A 23,761-nucleotide genomic window follows, 5' to 3' on the forward strand; every position below is an offset into this window, starting at 1 on the left:
TGTAAACAATTTAAAAATAAACATTCACCATAATTTTTTTTTTTTTTTTTGGTACCAGGGATTGAACTCATGACCTTGCGCTTACCCAGCAAGCGCTTGAACCGCTGAGCTAAAAATCCCCAGCATACTGTAATTTTTAATCAGATCTTATGTTTCAGTTTGCTTAGGACAGTCCAAAGTCCAACCTTATGCCTACTGTCACAGAAGAATTATTATTAGTTCTATTTTCATCTCAAAGTGTCCTCATTAAGTGTTAACAGTCACCAAGCAATTCCACTCCTAGGTATATGAACAAGCAAGTATAACATACCAACATATATCTACAAAAGAATTCGTAACAGTTTTATTCACAAAAATTCCAAATGGGAAAAATACAAATGTTTATAAATAGGATGAAAAACATATGAGAAAAAATGAACAATGGGATATTCATATAAGGAGATCTTGCTATAGAGTAACAAAATGAACAGACTGTTGCTGCATGGAACAGCATGGCCAATTCCCAAAAGAAGACAAACCGAAAACATCTCAATCTATGGTTTTGTCAGTACACACAAGTTTTAAATTCAGAGAGACTTAATTTGTGATGTCAGAAATCTGGACAATGAGGAGATGAGGAGAGGATAATAAGTGAGAGGAGTGATACAGGGAATCCTGAAATTCTGGTAATGTATTGTAGTTTTTTTTTTTTTTTTGGTCTTTTTCCTTTTTATCAGTACCAGGGATCAAACTCACGAATGCCTGCTTGCAAGGCAGGCGCTTATGCCACTGAGCTAAACCTCCAGCTCCCACTGTAGTTAATTTTTGTGACTACTCATTAGGTTAGATAACATTTGTATTTTCTGTATATATTTTATACTTCAATAAAAACATCTACTAAAGTCTAAGAAACCAAATTTGTGGAAGATAGCTGAAAAGACATGCAACTGCTATTCATTTCTTACTAGTATTTCTAAATTTAACCTTTGGACTTAACCAGATAACCACTAAGTTATGTACCTAGACACTAATTTCCATCATAAAATTGTCTTTATTATAGCCGGTAAGCCATCAGCTTAACATTTTTTTTTTTTTTTTTGTGGTACCAGGGATCGAACTCATGACCTCGCACTTGCAAGGCAGACACTTATGCCGCTAAGCTAAATCTCCAGCCTGCTTAACACGTTTTTTGCCAGTCGATTTGTCTTTCCTCTTCATGCGGTACCCAATTTCTTGTTTTGGGTACCATATACTGTAGGTAGATCGTTTTGATCTTATATGTACTTTCAAACTAATATTAACTCTGATTTTACTAGATTTTTGCCTGAACAACAATTTTCTTAACTATTAGACTGAATCACACAATACATAATTTTTTTTTTCTTTTTTTTCCGGTACCGGGGATCGAACTCACGACCGCCTGCTTGCAAGGCAGGTGCTTATGCCACTGAGCTAAATCCCCAGCATAATTTTTGTAAAGAGTCAAAATGCTGGGATTGCAGGAGCATGCTACTCAGCTATTTCTTTTATTTTTAAAAGTTTTTTTAGTACTACTTTGATATTAAGCTAATTAAAAACATTAGCATCTTATAAACTATTTTAATAAAACTTTATAGTATTTTAAATAAAGCAATAGCTAAACATTTTCACTGATACTGTAGTTAACAACAGATATGACTGACAATATGTAGACAGATTTTTTCCAAATCATATGATTTAATCCTGGAGATAAATATTTAGAACAAGCACTCGGGAAAAACATAGAGTAACTAGTTGCTGTCCCTATATTTTATTTCTATTACTCCCTTTATTGTAGACAACATTTAAAGTCATTTTTTGTATCCTAGAATTCAACATTTTGACAATATAAGCAGGTTCCGAAATGTCAATGAACTACATTAAAGAAGTGGCAGGGTTCTTGGAAAAAGTTCTCACGACTGATTTACTTATTTCATCCTTTCATATGCCGGTTGACAATATTAATAAGCAGACAGATGAAAGTGCTTACATACAAGACCCAAATAATGTTATTGGTTCTTACCTGATGTGGGCTACTGCTTCATGTTATGCATTAAGAAACAGGGTAAAAAAAGCAAAAACATGTAGAATTTATTTAAATAATATTTAGACATCTGACATGCTCCTAATTTAAAAAGTTAACAAAATCATAGCCTTGCATTATCAACAAAGAGATTAGATTTTAGAATTTCTCTGTTTTAAACAATGCTGGCCTGAGAAGCATTTAATAACTGGAAAAGGAAAGTGACGTTATATAACTTACAAAGAATAAACTCTGTATAGTTAATGAGAAAACAGGAAATTGTCATGCTCATAGTCTGATGAATGTAGGTTTTGACAGGAAACAGCAGGGTTTCTAACTGCATGATAGTAAAAATTTAACACTGAAAAATACTATTAACAACCACTATAGCTATTTTATATACAAATTATGAGTGAAATTTAATGCACACAGGACATGCAAGAATGGATATGCTGAATAGCTAAAGGACTCCATAATCATTACTGATATGTAAGGATTTTAAAAAATTTTCATCAATCTGTTAGCTAAACAAGTAAGAAGTTTCTTTTGTAAAGATGTGTAAAAGTTTCAGTTTTGCAGCCTCCGAATATAGGTTTTTTATAAATCACTGAAAAATCTGTGTTGAGAAAATTAGTCACTTGGGCAAGTATCCAGGGGACAGGGAAGATAACATGTTGCGGATGTGTTTGCTTTTGCTTAGCACATTATTGAATAATGTTAACTTGAAATAGGGTTCATTTTTACAACTGAGTTTAAAGAGACTTCATCCCTTTTCTATTTTAATATTTGTGTGTAACAGAATTAACAATAAATCTTCACATTTAAATGGTATACTTTATAGTTAGAAGCAATTCTATGCAGATTATTTTAAGTTTGAAAATTTTTTTCCTCTATATGTGATTGGAGGTTGCACTGTGCATAAAACTACCATGTTCTGAGATTCAAAAGAATAAGAGGAAGGACTGCATTGGGTATTTTGAAAGACTATCAATCCACAACAAAGTGGAAAAAAGTCATCCACACACCAAAAAAAAAACCCCTAACCAAATGAACTTTGATCACTAGTAGACGAGGTTTAAACCATTGAAGTGAGTCATGTGGTATAAGTGAACTGCAAAACAGTTGCAGTAAGTTTCCAAGACTGAGTCATATCAGATTATAAAGCTCCTATTTGTACATTTGGGTTTGTACAATCAATCTTTGTAAAACACAGAGGTAAGGCTTTTTAAACTAAACACAACATTTCTATAAACGATGTATACTACAAAAATAACTATACATTATACTTTAAATGGAAAGATGAATATGAAGTCCAATAATTACACAGATTTGTATTTCTAACTTTTACAAGCTTTTATTTTTTTCCTGTCCTAGAGTTTAGTTGGTAATTTTGTCAGATTCCTAATAGAATATGTTTAATAGTATGCTTAGACTTCAAAATTTAAACCTAAATGGAAAATGAAATGCTAACTTTTTCCTAATTATTGGCTTCTTTAAATACTGAACTGTAAACATGACAAAGATTAAAACTAGCAATAACCAACCAAACCAAAAGATTTCCAGAGAATCAGAACAGGAAACCAAAAAAGTGATTATCTGGAGGTCATGACCTTGATCACCATATGCCGAAATTCCAATCTACAGCACTTTATATCACACTAAGTTAAAACATTCAAGAATTTTATTAAAATAATGCTTCAATAGCTTAAAATCAAAACATTTTCAGCACTATTGCAGTAAACCAGAAAAAATAAACATTTAAAACTTAAAGATTAAATGTAAAATATATTACACATAATCATTAAAATTCAGTTTTAAAAGCAGTGAAAAAACACATACATTATTAAGTGATAAAGCTGGAAAGTGCAGAATTGAAGAAACTTTTACTATATACTTGTTACCAGAGCAGCAGAGAGGAAGTCATTTACAGAAAATTCTTAAGTCTTTCCACAGTGCACACACTTAAATTTATCCAGTATTCTGAACAAACAAAATGAAACTGCATTGTATGTCTTCTTCCTGGCAGCTGACATACCCTGACAAAACTGAAACCATTAACATTAGTTAGAACATACTCTAATGTCAATGGTGATGAGGTTAGGAATATATCAGGTTCTATGTAAATTTATGACTAATTACAGGAAATAAATCACTTCACACTTGTTTCACTCTGAACTTTTAAAACTACATCAAAGTACCAGGCAGATGTTATTTGATTTAACCTTTAGCTGGAACATTTCAAAAGCTCAAACTGTTAGCAAAACACTCTCACAAAGATGAAGCACTTCTTTAGTATCTTGACTGAATTCTATTAACAAGAATATTGTTCTTTAAAACTATATACTGTGTTTTTATCAGTCCATGCAAATCACTTAATCAAATGTACACTGAGTTCTTAGGTGACAAGTACTGTATTATATGCTGGAAAGGCAAAGACAAATAATAACAAGGATCCTGCCTTCAGTGAGTTAAAAGCCTCGAGGCAGAGACAGCAAAGAAAGAAATAGCTGATTTCGAATTAGACTAGAGAAGCAGTGCACTGGCTAGCAGGAAAAATACTTATGGAAGCAGTAAGATGATGACACTTAATTTGGGTCTTAACAGATAAGCAAGTTGGGTTTGGTGGTGCACACCTGTAATCCTAGACAGAATCAGGAAGACTGCTGCAAGTTGGAGGCCAGCTTCAGCTTCACAGTAAATTCAAAGCCAGCCTGAACTACATTGTGAGATCCTGTCTTAAGGGGAAAAAAAAGATGAGCAAGTATAAGGAACAGAAATTTGGGAAAAGGTAGCATGGTGAAAGGTCCACAGACTCAAGAATGTTTTGGGAAATTAATTACAAGTGATGTGGTATGGCTATATGTAGGTCTCAATTGAGAGATGACAGATGAAACTTGAAGGAAAGCCAAAGTTAAAAATACGAAGAATTTTATGCTGCAACATTAAAGCTGAAGACATTCATGACCACCAAATGAACATTTCAAAAACTTCCCAGGGATAACTTAGAAGGAGATAATGAAGTGAATGCCAAATTTCCAACAAAATGAATGTATCAAGGAGGGCAAGCAATTCAGTAAAAGGGAAAGAAAGCAAAACAGGAAAACAATACAATGACAGGATAAGTCACTATCAATCAATTATAACCACTAATGTAAATAGACTTAATTCATCATTCAAAAGATACAAATTAGCAGAATAGACCAAGAAACAAAATCTAGTAGTATGCTGTGTACTACTGTAAACATGGTTAACACAAAAAGAAATTCATAGACTAAACAACAAAACAAACAAACAAAACAAAAACAACCAAAGGGTGGAAAACAATATTATATTCAATAGGAACCTGAAAACAAACAGAAATGGCTGTATTATTTTCAGATGTGCACTTCAAGCCAAAACTGATCAACAGAGGCAAAGGTTAATACATACTGCTTAACAGAATTATTCAGTCATTAGAGGTAACAATTATAAATATATTCACACCAAACCATCATTCACCCAACTTTATAAAATGAACACTAATAACCATAAAAGATCAGATAAACATCAATACAATTAGAAGGAAGGATCTCAGTATCTATCACAAATAGGTCAACTAAAGAAAAAAAATCAGTAAGACATCCAAGGTGAGTGAAACTTTTTAATAAAAGGATTTGTCAGGAGTTGTGGTTCACCCCTACAATCTCAGCAAGTAGAAGGTTAAAGCAGGAGGCTCACCAGGAGTTTGAGGCCAGCTGGGCTACAAAGTGAGTTCAAGGCCAGCCTGAAATCCATAGTGAGATCTTGTCTCAAAAAACCAAAAACCAGAACAAACAAACAAAAAATGGACTTAACAGAAAGCAGTCTTTTTTTTTTAAAGAGAAAAACAAAATGAAACAGTAAAAGGCTACAAGTAATACAGAATTTCAAGAGAAAAAATATACAGTAAGAATTCACTAGTTAATAGATTACATATTGTCATCTCAGAAACAGTTGTCCAGGTTACAAAATTAAAGCATACAAAGTGGACATTAATACCAGTGAGATTGCAGACAGTTCTGTACAATGATCCAACACAAACTCAGTAATATGGTTTTCTATCCTACACACTTAAATATACTTGCAGTTATATCCTTTAGATCACTTTCTTTCCTCTTTTTTACGCTAACAATCACACATTTTGGGTTCCATTACTCCCACAGTTCTTATAACTTTTTCTTTAAAGAGGAAAAGAAAAAAACAAAACAAAACAGAACAAAAAAAAGAACCCAATGTGACAAAAAAGTCAGTTAGAACAGGAGGATGGACATAGTATATAATGCAAAAAGAGATTACTAGGTGATCAACAATGGTTACCATTATGCCTCTTGTTATCCTAAAAAGAGTTGCCTATTATCAGCTGGTATAAAAGAATTGAACAAAACAGTACAGAACAAGACCAATAAAACCCACATTGGAGACCTTACAGGACTTCCAAAGAAGATAATAGTCAAACCATAATGGGCATCATAGAATATCTGGTTGCCTTCCAAGTGGTTGCCTATACCCTCAAATTTGATACTATAAACAAAACACAATATAATAAAATCAGTCAGAACAAGATGTGGAGAACAATACAGGGGTTCAAATCAGGTTAATAGGAAAACAAAAAAGTTACTATAATATATCCCGCTGTTTTTAATTTAGTTTTCCCTTAATTAAAAGATACTAAGAAATAAATTAATTTTTAAAAAAGGAAAAAGAAAAAGGGGGGATTGAGATAAAAAAGAACATATCAATAGAACAACACAGGTCAGAACCGAACAATTTAAGCATCATTGTGTTTCACCACCAGATAGCCTGACATTAGTAGTAGTTACCATAGTGTCTCTTTCCTTGAAATACTTGAGTCTAACTTCATATACTATAGCATCAAACTTATCAAGACAGTGTGAAACCATTCAAGATAATGAAAGTATTGCAGGGTATTTAGAAGCAGCTAACAGAGACCAAATATTGGTTTCTATATTATCTCTTTGCCTATAAAAAAATTTGCTTATACTATTGCATACATTAAAATATAATAAGATACAACATGTTAAAACCAATGAAAACAGACGAACAACAACTTGATGGGGCTTCAAAACAGGATGATATTAAATCAGCACTAGCTGTTACGCTGTCTTATTTTCTTCAAAATAGCTATTCGTAGTATCACAGACAATAAAATAGAACCCAGATTAAAACCATTCCAATTAATGAATGAAAATATTACATGGCTTCAAACCAGTGTGACTTGGAATCATGATTACCACATATTTTTATGTATCCTTATCATTTCTTACACTAGGGAAACTATTCGGTATTTATACATGTGAATTTGATTTATTTCACTTACGAGTATGGTCTCAAGCTGCGTCCATTTATTTATTAATGTCTCAATGTGATCATTCTTTATTGCTGAGTAGTACTCCATTGTATAAAAATACCACAACTTTTCTATCCATTCCTCAGTTGATGGACACTTAGGTTGTTTCCAAGATCTGGCTATTACAAATTGTGCTGCTATAAACATGGGTGCACATATATCACTGTGGTATGATGCTTTCAGTTCTTCTGGGAATATGCCTAGAAGTGGAATAGCTGGGTCAAATGGGGCTTCCAGTCCCAGGTTTCTGAGAAATCTCCAGACTGACCTCCACAATAGTTGCACTAGTCTACACTCCCACCAACAGTGCAGGAGAGTTCCTTTTTCTCCACAGCCTCTCCAGCACTTGTTGGTGGTGGGGGTTTTTTTGATCTTGGCCATTCATGAAAGCAGTCTTACAAGAGAAGTTTATAGTTCTGAACATCCACATCAGAAAAACAGAATAATCACAAATAAATAACTTACTTATCTCAAAGTCCTAGAACAATCCATATCTGGATCTTGTATAAGGAAAGACATTATAAAGAGCAGAACAGAAATCAATAAAACGGAGACTAAAAAACCAATAACAAAGAATCAATGAATTGAAAAGCTAGTTCTCTGACAAAACAAAATAAACCCTTAGCCAATCTCACTAACAAACGAAAAGACAAAACACAAATCAATGCAATTAGAAATGAAAAAGGTAAAATCACTGCAGACACTGCCAAGATACAGAAGATTATTAGTAACTACTTCACAAAAATATATGTCAAAATTTGAGAACTCGGAAGAAATGGAGATTCTTAGATACTTACGAATTACCAAAATTGAACCAAGAAGACTTACAACAAAAACTACAAAACTACCAGCTAAGAAAATCCTAGAACCTGACGGAGTCACAATCAAATTCTACAAGAACTTCAGGGAAGAACTAATGGCAATACACCTCAAACTCTTTAATGAAATTGAAAGAGGAGTATTTCCAAATTTGTTGTAGTCAGGTATTTGCAAGAAGAACAAGATAGCACACGACATGTAATTTATAGTAGTGTTTATGATAAGTCATTCCAAGAGTCAAATATAAAGTGCAGAAAATCTGTCCACACACTAAAGACCTACAGAATCTAGCTGAAGACCTGGAACCCATGGCAATAACCTGCATGAATTCAGTTGAAAACCTAGTACCCATGATAATGCCTCACACAAGTCCAACTGGAGACCTAGAGCCCATGATAACGCCTCACACAAGTCCAACTGGAGACCTAGAGCCCATGACAATGCCTCACACAAGTCCAGCTGGAGATATAGAGCCCATGACAATGACTCACGTACGTCTGTTTCACACATCTGCGCTGGGAAGGCCCAAAGATCAGCGGGGGAGGCCAGAAAGTCTGTGCCAGCAGGGTGAAGAGTCTGTGCCAGTAGGCTGAGGGTTGTGCATTGATGCCAAAATAAGGACCATGGCTCCCCCCAAAAGTACCACAGCTATCCTCAGCAACAACAAGGTCCCAAGCTTCTTTGATGATGAGAATAGCAGAGTTCATATCAGGAAGCCAGCATGACAAGCTTCTCCTGAAGATTGAGCAGTACACATCTTCCCCTCCAGAGTCAGGAAGCAATGCTCAAAGTAAGGACCAAAGCTCCCCAAAGTAAACTGCAGCCATTTTCAGAACAAGGTCCTGAACTCCTTCGATGATAACAGTCAAATTTATATCAGGGAAGCAAGCATAACAAGTTCCTCTAGGAGAACCAATAGCTCTAAAAGAACCATAGTTCCAAATCATGACAACAGTTAGGACAACCCACAGTGCTACTCTGTTCCTCCTCTTTTTCTTTTTAAGCTGGCAAAAGTCCTCAGGTGGATCCTCTATACTCAGCAATATGCTGATTCAGTTCAGCTGGTGTTTAAGTTTACCGTTACTTTTCAATTCACCACAAATACCATTCTCAGAAGCTAATACTATCCTGATCCCTAAACCAGACAATGATCCAACCAAAGAAGAAAGCTGTATGACAATCTCTCTAATGAATGACATGAAAATCCTAAACAAGATAATGGCAAACAGAATGCAACAAATTAAAAAATCATATACCATGACCAAGTAGGTTTCATCCCAGAGGTGCAAGGATGGTTCAACATATGGAAAACAATAAATATAACTCATTACATATACAGAAGCAATGACTAAAACAAAGCATATCATCATCTCTATAGATGCAAAAAAAAAGTTTTGAATAATCCAACATTCATTCATAAAAACTGTGAAGTAAACAAGTGTAGACAGACATTATCTCAATCTGATAAAAGCTATTTATGACCAACCCACTGCCAACATCAAATTAAATGAGAAAAAACTGACTGCTTTGCTCACTAAAATCAGGAACAAGACAAGGATGCCCATTATCACCATTCTTGCTTAATATAGTCCTCAAAACATTAGCCAAAAAATTAGGCAAAAAAGAGAAATAAAAAGGGTAAGCAAAGGATAAAGTCAAAGTATCCTACCATCTACATTACTTACAAATGACATAATCTTTCATGCAAAGACCCAAAAAACTTCACTGAAAGACTCCTGGAATTAACAACCAAATTCAATAATGTAGGAGGATACAAAATAAATACACAGAAATCAAGAGCATTATTATACACTAATAACAAACTCACTGTAAAATAAATTAGCAAAACAAGGCCATTCACAAAAGCATTAAAAATTAAATATTTAAGAATTAGTTCGAAGAAGTGAAAGACCTCTAAAATGAAAATTTTTATCACTCTGAAAAAGGAAATCAAAGAAGACATTAGAAAATAGAAAAGATATCTCATGTTCCTGGATAGACAGAACCAATATAATCAAAATAGCTATATGTCCAAAACTGATACACAGATTAAATCCAATCTCAATCAAAATATCAATGGTATTTCTCATTAATCCAGAGAAAGCGATCCTAAAATTTGTATGAAACTAGAAAAGACCCAAAATAGCAAATGCAGTCCTGGGTAACAAAAGCACAGCAGGAGACATCATAGCAACAGTTGAAAATATACTATAAAACTATGATGATTAAAATAGGATGGCATAACAATAAGCATATGGATCAATGGAACAGAATAGAAAAAACAGAAACAACCCAGTAACATACAGTTATTTAATCTTTGACAAAGGTGCCAAAAAGGTACTATAGGAAAGATGGCTTCTTTAAATAAATGATGCTGGAAAAGCTGGATATATACACTCAGAAGACTGAATCTAGACCTATACACCTCACTATGTACTATATGAAAATAAAAGTGGAACAAAGATCTAAATGTTAAAACAGAAACACTGGCTGGGCATGGAAATACATGCCTACAATCCCAGCATTTGGGAGACTGAGGCAGGAGGATCATTGTAAATTTGAGGCCAGCTAAGGCTACATAGTAATTTTAAGGTCAGCCCTATCTCAAAAACAAAAAATAATAAACAAATCAGAAACATTTAACCTGTTGGAAGATAAAACAAGTACAACTCTTGAAGATAGCAGTGTGTAAAAAATTTTCTCCTTTTGTTCTTGGAGACAGGATCCACTATGTACTTTAGCTTGGCCTTGAACTCACTATGCAGCCCAGGCTGGCCTTGAATTTGCAGCAATCCTCATACTTCAGCCTCCTGAGTGCTGGGGTTATAGGTGTGAACCACCATACCTGGCCTACACAAGGACTTTTTGAACAGTAACACAAAGGCACAAGAAATAATACCAGAATTAACAAATAGGATCATACCAAATTAAAAAGCTTTCACATAGTAAAGGAAACAACTGTTATAGTTGGTACATTGTGTCAACTTGAGAAATTTACAAGTTTAACTAAGCGATTCAGCAGGGAGCCAGGGTTCTTAACTTTGTAAATATCCCCATCCTGTGACAGAGGAGGGCAAGGAGATTTTGTGAGTGCTATACCCTACCCTAGCAGGCCGGGATGGGGGTGGGTGTGCAGGTGCGGATGGGTGGGTGGCCTGTGTACAACATAAAGGAGGCTTGCTCTGCACCTCTATCTTCTCTGGATGCTGCCTTAAAGTGTTGTCCTGGTGCCATGTCATCCTGCCTTGGAGCTAGCTGATTACAAACTATAAGCTAAATAAACCTTTCCTTTCTTCATCAGGGGTTTGTTCCAGCATATAAGAGAAAAGTAACTGAGATTACAATGGTACAAGAAATAACAATCAACAAGTAGGATCATATCAAATTAAAAAGCTTTTACATAGCAAAGGAAACAACCAACACAGTGAAGAAGTAATTTACAAAACGGGAAAAAAAGTTTGGCCAGCTTTCCTCAGGACTATACCTAGAGTGCTGTCCCTCAAGAATACATCTAGAGTACCCAAAGAACTAAAAAAAACAAGTCCTCCAAATAAAAGACTCAATCAAAAATTGTACAACTGAAACACTCTTCAGAAGAAATACAAATGGCCAAAAACATGAAAAAATGCTCAACATTATTGACCATTAGAGAAATGCAAATTAAAACTCCATATATTGAGATACTATCTTTCTTATCTCAGAAAGAAAGGCTATTATCAAAAATCTAATAATAACAAATGCTGGTGAGGATGTGGGGAAAGGAAATTTTCTACACTGTTGGTGGGAATGTAAACTAGTATAATTGCTATGGAAGTCAGTGTGGAGATTCCTCAAAATATGAACATAGCAATTTCATTTTACCAAGTTATTCCCTTCTAGGTATCTTCCCAAAAAAATTAAAATCATATTACAGGGATATATGCACAACTATGTTTATAGCAGCACAATTTATATAGCTAGATCTTGAAAACAGCATGTTATGTCCATCAACAATGAATGGATAAGGAAAACGTGGTATTTATACACAATAGAGTATATCTTACCATGAAGAAGGGTAAATTTGAGGCATTTGTAAGTAACTGGATACAACTTTAAAACTTGCCTCTCTTAGGTAACCAGTATGGGCAGGGAGAAGCAGCCATATATGATGTCCTGTGCACCCACAGGCTACCACTGGAGACCTTTCCTTCCTTTGGACAGCCAGTGCCCACCAGGAGAATCAGAAAAACACCCTGTGTGCCTGCTGTCATCAGAGGAGTCCTGGTGTAGACACACATGCTGAGAGAAGCAGCAGCCTTGCCACCATGCACCCCTAGCCATTGGGGAAGCCTGAGTATAGCAACTTAGGTCTGGAGAAGCCTGCCCCATGTCCTGGTACCTCCCTGGCAACTGGATTTCTGGGAAACCCACATGCTTGGCCCATTCTCCTACACTGCGGAGAGGCCGCCAACATGGTAAGTGCTTGGGACCCCATAACCAGTTTGTTGGGAGGAACCCAGGAGAATGTCAAGACAAAGGCACAAAAGGGCAATCTCAGACTTCCAGCCCACACAGAACAAGTCTGGGAGTATAGATGTGGAAGAAAGTAAGTCACATACCTGAAATCTCTGAGAGGATAGTAACTGAAGTAAAGAAACAATTTCATGAGACTATAAAAGTAATCAGATCAGAAGTAATGTCCCAGGGGCGGGGGATTTAGCTCTGTGGCATAAGTGCCTGCCTTGCAAGCAGGCAGTCGTGAGTTTGATCCCCGGTACGGATAAAAAGGAAAAAGACAAAAAAAAAAAAAAAAAAAAAAAAAGTAATGTCCCAGGTAAAAGAAGAAGTCACAAACATAATGAAAGAATTGCTGAGCATATTTTAAAAAGATACAGATTAAAAAAAGAGGAGCACAGGAAAATGATGGAAACCTTGAATGGATAATATAGTAAGGAATTACAAGGCATGAAACAGATTCAAAGATATATATAGGAAATTTAAAAATTGATCAAATGTTGGCAAAACCACTTGAAAGAGATTTAAATAGACCTTCAGACCTTGAAGACAGGATTGCAGCTAGTAATCATGAAAGGAAAGATCACTTAAAAATAACAAAGAACCAAAAATTTAAAAAAAGTAACAAGGAACCAGGAAATAACAATTCAACAGATGCAAGACAACACAAAGAAAAATAATTTAAGAGTGATAGGTATCAGTGAAATAGCAGGGGCCAATACAAATGACATAAAACAACTATTTATAGAAGTAATAACAGAAAACTTTCCAAACATGTGAAAAGGATCTGGCATACAGATTAAGTGAGGCATAGCCATAAGTAAAATAAATCTAGACACAATAATCAAGATCCCAGAAATTCAGCACAAGAACAGAATATTAAAAGCTGTTAGGGAAACAGATCACCTATAAAGGAAAATCCATCAGAATCATGATAGATTCCTCAACACAAACCATCAAGTCAAGAAAAGTTTGGAGTAAAGTGTTTCAAATCCTGAAAGAAAACAACTTCCAACCCACACTGATGTACCCTGAAAACTATCTTTCAAAATTGATGGAGAAAATAAGATACTTCCTTGATAAAGAACAACTGAAGGAATTTTCTGACCACCAAACCAACTCTTCAGAGAGTGCTGAATATGGATATGCTATAGAGAAAGATGATCTGGTTCCAGAAACAGCAGTAAAGGGGAATTGCCAAACAGGACAGGCAATTGAACAAAAGGGGAAAAGTGGAGGGCCAACAGCATGGCAGAGATGAACCAATGCATACCGGTTGAAACCATTAATACAGATAGCCTCAATTCACCAATATAAAGAAAGAAAAGGAGAGTGAATCAAGAAACAAGAACTATTAATACAATGTATACCAGAATCACATTTAACTCGAAAGGAATCTCACAGACTGAAAATCAAAGGAGAGAAAACAATTGTTACATTTGACAGCAGACCAGAAAAAAGCAAGGGTAACTTGCTTACCAACTGCAGAATGGGTAAGAAAGATACGGTATTTCCCTACAATGAATAGTTAACCATCTATAAAGTAGGATAATCTCGAGGCTCTTATAGGTAAATGGATACAACTGGAGATCATGATCATGGGTGAAATGGTTTGGACTCACATAAGTGAACATCAAGTTATCTTCTCAGCATAAATAACTGAAGGACTCTGGAAGCACAATAGGTATTATGGAAATGATAGGGGAGGAAATGCCTAAAAAGGGAAAGTGGTAACCACTTATCTTGAATTCTTTTATCATTTTCATAATTTTGCTAGATTTGGTTTTGTTATGTTTTGTTTTGTTATATTTTACTGTGCCTGATGGTATGGGCAGCTATTTTGAAGATAATGGAATGTATTATGGTAGTCACTGTTCATTTCCTATTATCTTGTTTTGAAGTCCTATAATGCTTTCAATCATTTGTTTTGATTAGTTTGATTCTGTTTTGTTTGATTTTATTATGGAAGCTATGGACAGCTATTTTGAAGAAAACAAGAGACATTATGGTAGTCATTATTGATTTCCTGTTGTCTTGTTTTGAAGTCTTGTATCACTTGCATGGTTCTATTCTGATTTGTTTTACTGTGTTTTGTTTGGTTTGGTTTTATTCTCTTTAAAATAAAATTTTTTAAAAAAATTTTAAAAATACAAAGAAAAGTTTTGCGCAATTATCTCTGCACCTTCTTTGTAACAGAAAATCATTGTCTATATGTCTTGAACTCTGAGTAACTACTTTGAAGATATGATAAAGTCTACTAACTATTGTTATTCTCTTATTATTTTGCTGTGAAGGTATTTTCATTTCTGAAATTGTTTTCTTTTCAAAACATAAAAATGTTGCTCCAGTTTAAAAATATACTGAGGCTGGCTAGGCATGATGGTGCATGCCTGTAATCCCAGCACTCAGGAGGCTGAGACAAGATTCCTGCAAGATGGAGGCAGAAATTGTTGAAAACAATTTCAGAAGAAATAAAAAGACCTTCACAGCAAAATAATAAGACTGGGCTACAAAGTGATTTCAAGGCCAGTCTGAACTGCATAGTGAAACCCTGTTTCAAGAAGATTCAAGATTTCAAGATTAAAAATAATTTATAAGGGGCTGGGGATTTAGCTCAGCGGCATAAGCGCCTGCCTTGCAAGCAGGCAGTCGTGAGTTCGATCCCTGGTACCGATGAAAAGGAAAAAGACAAAAAAAAAAAAAAAAAAAAAGATTTCAAGATTAAAAATATATACACACACACGTATATATACATATATAAAATACGTATATATTTTGTATACATATATATAGACGTACATTTTATATATGTACATATACATATGTATTTTTTAGTGTATCTTTCTTTAGTGTATGTATAGATGTGTGTGTGTGTGTGTGTGTGTATGGACACATATATCTCAAGAATGTGTATATATGTACACATATATGTATATATGTACACATATATCTCATGTCAAGACCAAAAATATATATGCATATATACATGTATAAAATATATATATATGTTTATATGCACATAAAATTATATGTATATATGTGTATACATATATGCACATATACAAAAATATATAAAATATATGTATATACACACATATATATATATTTTAGTGCGTGTATCTTTAGTATATATATAGATGTGTATATATACATGTATGTACATATATCTCATATGATTCAAAACCAAAAAAAAATCTTTCTTTAGTGTATAGGTATATAGTATATATATGTGTACACACACAAAGATTTGTATATATGTGTGTATGTGTGTGTGTATATATATACACACACCTATATATACACATCTATATATACACTAAAGAAAGATGTTTAAATATTAGAAATCATGTATCTGACAAGGGAAATGTATTTAGAATATGCAAAGAACAAAGTTAATAGCTCACTTATAAAAAGACAAGTCAATTCTGAACAGACATTTCCCTAAAGTAGGTGTAAATGGCCAAAAAGCATATGAAAAGATGGTCAATATCTTTTGGATGTTGGAATATATATTAAAACTACAATGAGATATCACTTCATACTTACTAGACTGACTATCATTGAAAAGACAGTAACAAGTGTTAGCAAGGATGTGGAGGAATCAGAAGTCTTATAAACACTTGAGAGAAATGTAAAATGCCACAACAGCTTTGGCAAACACCATAGTAATTCCTCAGCTGGTTAAACACTGAGTTGCTATGTGATCTAACAATTCTATTACTAAGTATATACACAGACAAATGGAAACGTATGTTTATATAAAACTTTATATATGAATGATTGTAATAGCATTATTTATGATAGCTGACAAGTAGGAATAAACCAAACATCATCAACTAGAGAATGGATGAAGCGTAGAATATGTGCAGTTTGGAGTGTCAGGCAATAAAAAAGTATGAAGTATAAATACTACAGTATGGACACATTTCAAAAATACACTAAATGAAAGAAGCCAATTACAAGGCACTACATACGCTATTGCTCCATTTATACCAAATGCCAGTATAAGGCAATCTATAAGACAGAAAGTTTAGTGGTTGCCTAGAGCTGGGGGAAGGACAATTGGGGGTAATGAGTAATGATTATTAATGGACGTAGGATTTCCTTTTGGTGTGAAAAAAAAATTCTAGAATTAATTGTGATAATCATTGCACAACTCTGTAAGTATAATGAAAGCCAATGATAAATTTTAAATGAATGACTGTATCATGTAAATATCTCAGCAAAGTGGTTATTAAATATATATCATAGATATGTAAAAATAAAACATTTTGTGTATATGTTTTTCAAAGGAGATAGTGCCACAATGAAAATAATCATTTTTAAATGATAAAAAATATTCATCAACAATATAACTATTCTATATCTAGTTGTTTTCTTCAACAGAAGTGATGATTGCCAGGCATAGTGGTACACACCTGTAGTCTCAGCATTCAGGAGGCTGAGGCAAAAAGATCACCTTGAGTTAAAGGCCACTCTGAACTACATAGCAAGACTCTGTCTCAAAAAACAAAAGAAAAAAAGGAGAGGGGGCTTTGATGATTAATCATCCTACAGTTTCATTTTAAATGAGTAGAAAATCTTGGCACTAAAATGTTATATGCTTTAAAGCAATATATAAAAGAAGATGAAGGTATTTGTAGTTTTTTTTCCCAGAAAGTATAACTTCTGAGAGGAAAATAATTTTTAAACATGTAATATACGAATAAGGCCACATACTCACACTATTTTGTCACTGCAAAGAGCTTTTAAGACAAGCCTAGCATCCCTTTCTTCCTCATATCGAGGTGCTCACAGGCTGCTTTGTTAAGATTGGGCACTTCTAAACCACATGACCCCATGAATGCTATCTTATCATATCACAGGTTCCTCAGACTGACCACAACAACTTAAATCAGACAGGCAGCAAGCAACACAAAGTCTTTGACACGTACTACTAGTAGGGCATTTTCAGCTGTCCCTTTGTGGGGAGAGAAAATCTGATTATCTCATGTCCAACTGCATCTGCGAGATATGGTTCACGAAAAGCACATGATTTACTGCACTCAAGAGTTCCAACCACAGCTAAAAGTTTTTTAGTTTTTGTAAATCTGAGAGAGCTAGTTATTCACCTTTTACAATTTTTCCTTAGTAAATTAGTGAAGCATATTTCACATGTTCCTACTTTGAAAAGCTGTCAACAATGTATTACTTATTTATTTTTTTTTTTTACTTATTTTTTTAAAAACCTAGTATTTAAGAATTGAATTAAGGGGGCTGGGGATTTAGCTCAGCGGCATAAGCGCCAAGCAGGCAGTCGTGAGTTCGATCCCCGGTACCAATAAAAAGGAAAAAAGACAAAAAAAAAAAAAAAAAAAAAAAAAAAAAAGAATTGAATTACTTGGTCTAAAAGAGAATAATAAATAATAAAGTCTGAAAAATCCTGGCATACCTGCAAAGACTGAACTTTCATATTTAAGAATATAAAGTATTAAGAAATATGGAGGATTGGGTAGCTTACTTATAGCAAAAGCATATTAGTCTAAAAGATTCAAAATGAGTTTCAAACACATCCCATGGGCCAAGACCCTAAAGGAATACAATCTCAAACTATACCTAAGTATCAAAGAAGTATGTTGTATTTTAGAGATTTCCAAAAAAGTTTTACCCTGGCCTGGGAATGCAGCTAAGTGGTAGAGCACTTGCCTTGCATGTGAGAGGCTTTGGGTTTATCTGTTGTACAAAAACAGTAACACCAAAAAACCTCCAACACCCTATTAATGAACAAAATTGAGCACTTAAGCCTTGAAATCTGAGTGACTCCAAAAGTTTATCAGATTTTAAAACTGTACTTCATTTCAGCACCCCATAATGTTGAAAGAAACCTACAAGAACATTCTTTTAGCCACTCTAAAAGTTGATAATTACATTTAATACATACTATAATCATGTTAAAGTTTATATATAACAAGTGGCTTTAGACATTTGTATTTCACTTATTTATATGATCTAAGACTATGCAACTAGTATGGTCATGGGAATGTTGAAAATCTCTTCCATTCTTACTAAATCTGCTTAAAAATTGCCACTATTAAAACCTGTCACTGTAGGTTTCAGAGTTAGCTCCACTGTCATTGTCAAGTTGACTGTAATTAACTTTTATTTCCCATAACCAAAGAGGTATTTTCTAGTTTTCCTTGGTTTCTTTCTATCCTCATTGTTACAGTTGTTAGAACCATTTTGAAACAAATTATCAGTACTAATAAACACTATTTTTATATTATGTTTCAAATCTAGTTATTCTCATATAATATAAAGTAGTACTATATTCTAAAACTTTCCATCTAGCCAGGTGTGGTGATACACACCTATAATTCCAGTGCTTGGGAGGCTGAGACAAGAGCATCACTGAGTTCAAGGCCAGTCCTGGTTACACAGTGAATTCAAGGCCAGCCTCAACTACAAAGTAAGACTATGTTTCAATGTCCCCCTACTCTCAAAAAACCCTCACTATCTAGTGCCAGAAAACTCAGAAGTACTCCAAAATTAATGGGGACATAGAAGAAACAACAGCAATGACAATGGAACCAGTTTAAAAGCATTCTTACTAAAATTTGCAACAGTCTAAATATTAAGACAATTGATAAAATCCATAAGTTCCTATTATTACGTTAGGACTTTCAAAGGAGACAATGGAACACTAAGTTAAGAAAGACGCAATCCTTGCATCAATTAATCCACAATATAGCTACGCCCCTAAGTAACATGGGAGATATTAATTAGAATAAATGAAATTTAGTGCTATCTCTCTTTTCTGAAGGATTACTATCAGAGACAACCAGATAGTCTTGACAAATTTTTCCATTTTTCTTTGTCCCACTAGACTGCAACTTCTTTGAGAGTAAAGATATAGTATACATACTTCTCATGGCATTAGCATAATATGAGAAAAAAAAACCCCACATAATATGGTTTATCATTCAGGTCTGACATAACAATTTCAACTACTGTTCTTTGACTAGAGATATGTCCCCTGAGATATTTATTGGATCCTTTAATTCCAAGTACCAGACCCAAATCCCTAGTTTTAGGTTGATACTATGTTCTCTAAATTGACCACTTAACCGAGTTTATCCTACAGATACCCCAACAAATCTTTTGGAAAGCATAGCTTATCTGAAGACCCTTCTTTACTTTTTCTAGGTTCTAGTGCCTTTCTTCTCTTCACTTTTTGATTTTTTTAATAAATGGTTTAATAATCTCATTTTACCTCTTTCCCACCAGACCTATCTTTTCTTCACGCTGTGATGAATCAACTTGTGCCTTAATTAAATTACCACTACTAGAAGCACATATTTTTATTAACAACTCCTCCTTCCCTCCCTCTCTTCAGCTAGCAGGAACATGATATGCAGATGCATATAACTGTACAAAGCCTTTCTCTCTTTTAAAAAGAAAAAAATTTTTTTCAGTACTAAGGATTGAAGTAGGGCCTTGAACATGAAAGGCCTGTTACATTCTCAGTCTTTATTATTTTTGTTGCAACCGCGTTTCCCTGAGTTGCCCATGCTTGTCTCAAACTTCTGATCTTCCCGCCTTATCCTCCCAAGTAGCTAGGATTACAGGAGTGTGCCATCGTGCCCAGGTAGATGCATACTATCTATACAAATAAAACATAAAACTAGGAAGTGGTCCAAAATTCTTAGGTAAGGTATATTGTGTGAAATCATTATAGTTTCCCTGAATGGAAACATACATAGCCTTAGAGATTAGAAACTGCCAGAAGTTTGGCCATCAGTTAAATTATAAACTCTTCATATTGACCATATTAGACAGTTAAGCTAATTTTGCTAACATATCCTTGAATAAGGTTATATTTCCTAAGTAATAGGCATATACAAATTGGGTTGGTTATTTTTATCTAGTTTTATGTTTCTTAAAATGTCAAATTTGGCTAGAAATCTCAGTTGCCTCTGCGTTTCAGAAACTCATTTAGGCCTAAAAAGCTCTGATTTCAGGACCCTCTCCCTCTGGAAAAACAAGAACCACTTGCAAGATCAAATCACACAATTCCCTAGTGTTGGGTGGAATGGAAGCCCCGACACTGCTCAAGCAAAGATAAGGGATGTAAAGTTAGCCAGCTGATAAACAGTTTATGGGAACTAATTTTATGACACATGATGAAATGAACAGATACTTTGAAGAAAAAGAGACACTAAAGTTCCCAGAGCTGATCCTGGAGTGTCATAATGTGAAACCCAGCAATAGTATTATTCTTTGTTCAGAGTGATATTAGACTGCTTGGGTTTGTTCAATCTCAATATAATTGAAGATATGGATAACTGCATGTATGTTTAAGTATATAGGATTGATAGCCATATTTTTAAGTTTTTGTTGGATAGTTGAACAGAACTGGTTGCAATCTCACTGTTTGAATCTCTACTTTATATGCTCCACTTTAGTATCTTGAATAACTATTTGTAAGAGGACAATCTGTAATCATCAACTAGTGATTTCTTATTGTTTATTTTTTTCATTGAAAGTATGTATTATTTCTACCCGCATTCTGTTTAGTCTTTCTTTAAATAAAATTAAAACAACAACAACAACAACAACAACACATTACAGTACCCAGTGCTGATCCCAGAGTATCATGATGTGAAATCCAGCAATATTATTATTCTTTGTTAAGAATGACTTTAGCCTGCTTTAGTTTGTTTAATCTCAACATAAATGAAAACATGGATAACTGCATGTATGTTTAAGTGTAAATGTAAGTGTCAATCCTATGATTGACAATCATATTACTAAATTTTTGTTGGATAGTTGAACAGAACTGTTTGCAGTCTTTGCTGTTTGAATTCCCATTTTATATGTTCCACTTTTGTATCTTGAACAACTACTTGTAAAAGAATAGTATGTAAACATTAACTAGTGATTTCTTACTGTGTATTTTTTCTCTGAACGTTTGTATTATTTCTACCCATTTTCTGTTTTGTTTAGTCTTTCTTTAAATAAAATTTTAAAAAAAGTTAACCAGGTAGTAGTGCACTCCTATAATACCAATACTCTGGGAGGCTGAGGCAGGAGGATCACAAATTTAGGGCTAGCCTGAAGACCGTGCTTCAAAATATAACATAAAAAGGGCTAGGGATGTAGCTGTGTGAATGCCCTGGCTTCAATCCCCAACAAATAAGGTAAGAGTGGTATTGTATTATATTGTATTTTTTTGGTATTGGAGTTTGAACCTTACACTTGTGAGGGAGGCACTGTGTCGCTAAGATACATCCCTGGCCCCTAAGAGTGGAATTTTAATAACTAGACACTGAGTGCTCATTTTAGAGATTAATTTCTTTTAATCTAGTTAAACAGCTTTTTTTTTTTTTAATGAGTTGGGCATGGTGGCATAATTTGTAATCTCAGTACGTGGAGGAGCAGAGGAAAGAGAATCATTGTGAGTTGAAGGCCAGCCTGAACTATGCAGTGAGACCTTGTCTCAGAAAACAAACAAACAAACAAGCCCAGCTATCAAACTCTACTGAAATAATATGTGCCTGGTAAGTATATCAGCAGGGTTACAGCAGAGCAGTGAGATGTGACAGATCAGAAGCTAGAATGGTTGGGCATCAGTTGCAACTCCTCCACTAAGCAGCTGCGTAATTTTGAGTAAGTTCTTAACTCTCAGGTCCTCAGCATCATTTATCAAATGAAAAATGAGATAAATTTCAAGACTTGTAGTTTAAAAGGTTTATGAGTCTTATATCTCAGTTTTATGCATCACCATAGTTTGGATTTTAAGTGTCTTTATAATGCTCTAATTAAACAAAAAAATTTAAGGAAATTTGTTTTCCACTCTAGGAAAATATTTTTCTGCTGTAAAAATATACATGAAAGTCCACAAGACATTTTTCTTAAACATTAACATTTTCTAAGCAATTCAACCATTAGCGCCCATCAGTACAAACAGAAAATGCTGTTTTTGATTCTACTTTTTGTCTCTAGAAATGTGCTACTGCTGTCAATGCAGTTTGTGGTTAAGAGTGTCACTTTTACTAGCGGGACATTCTGGAAACTAGTAACATACCTAGAACTTTGCAAACTTTAAAAGAAAATGAAGACTGGTAGAAATAGGCAGTTATAGAGAAAGCATGAAGTTAAAAAACCAAAGACAGTATCATTCAGTATGAAATGAAATGGGAAAAATAGCCACCATGTTCTATAGAATCAAATATTACACTCTTTTTTACCTTAAATATGGACATCAATTAACCATTTTCAATGAGTATTTAAAAGATTTTTTAAAAAAAATTCAAGCTCAATTTTTGCTAATTTGTTTTAGGTTGGGAAATGCTAAGACAAAATTAAAGAATATAAAGGAGTATACTAAAATCTAACTCTTAAAGTTCCGTATTTCAAAAATTATACTCTTTTTTTTGAGATATGGTCTCAATATGTACTGCTCTGGCTGGCCTTGAACTGACTATACAGCTCAGGTTAGCCCTGAACCGCAAGTGATTCTCCTGTTTCAGTCTCCTGAAATTATAACTGGGATTATAACTATGCACCATCATGTCCTGCAAAAATTTCACTTTAATTGTACTCTTACTATTCAATAATATATTAAGTACATTTAAGACATTAAAAGTACGTGGTAGATATTTAAATCTATAGCTCAGGTACACATTAGGCAAATTTTTGAGCATTAAAAAATTTGAGTATTTAAATATAAACATTATTCTAAGCCAAAGTTCAGTTCAGATTTTATTTAGATTTAGTTAAAAAGCTAATTGACTACTTAGTGATAGTAACAATAAAAGAGGATCCCTGTTAATGATATTTAACTTAAAAAATTGCCTAACAAAGAGAATGGCAGAGAAACACTGGGTACTAGAAGTCAATACAATGATACAATGATTATTTCTAGAATCAAAGTTTGTGTATTTACCTGATTTGTTGTTTATAGTATACTACAGCAGCAGTTGCTCTTCTATTTTTGGATGCCAGCTTGGTCATGAAAAGCTTACATTTCTCTCATTTCTTAAGAAAAGGGGGTCTCAGTAATG

General features: G+C 34.1%; 1 protein-coding gene across 9 annotated transcripts in view; it reads right to left on the reverse strand.

The window, feature by feature from the left end:
• The window catches only part of Evi5 (ecotropic viral integration site 5), a 226,985-nt gene that overhangs the window by 14,691 nt on the left and 188,533 nt on the right, over positions 1 to 23,761 (reverse strand). The window contains exon 20 of one of the 9 annotated variants that reach the window (XM_063254243.1): positions 2,021 to 2,036. The exons of the other annotated variants lie outside the window; for them this stretch is intronic. Within the exon in view, the coding sequence (XP_063110313.1) occupies positions 2,031 to 2,036 (6 nt within the window). The 3' untranslated portion in view covers positions 2,021 to 2,030. The remainder of the gene's footprint in view (positions 1 to 2,020; positions 2,037 to 23,761) is intronic. 9 annotated transcript variants of the gene reach the window in all.

Source organism: Cavia porcellus, unplaced genomic scaffold (assembly GCF_034190915.1).
Source record: "Cavia porcellus strain 051 isolate PalLab524CR breed Dunkin Hartley unplaced genomic scaffold, mCavPor4.1 scaffold_1, whole genome shotgun sequence".
Lineage (NCBI taxonomy): Eukaryota > Metazoa > Chordata > Mammalia > Rodentia > Caviidae > Cavia > Cavia porcellus.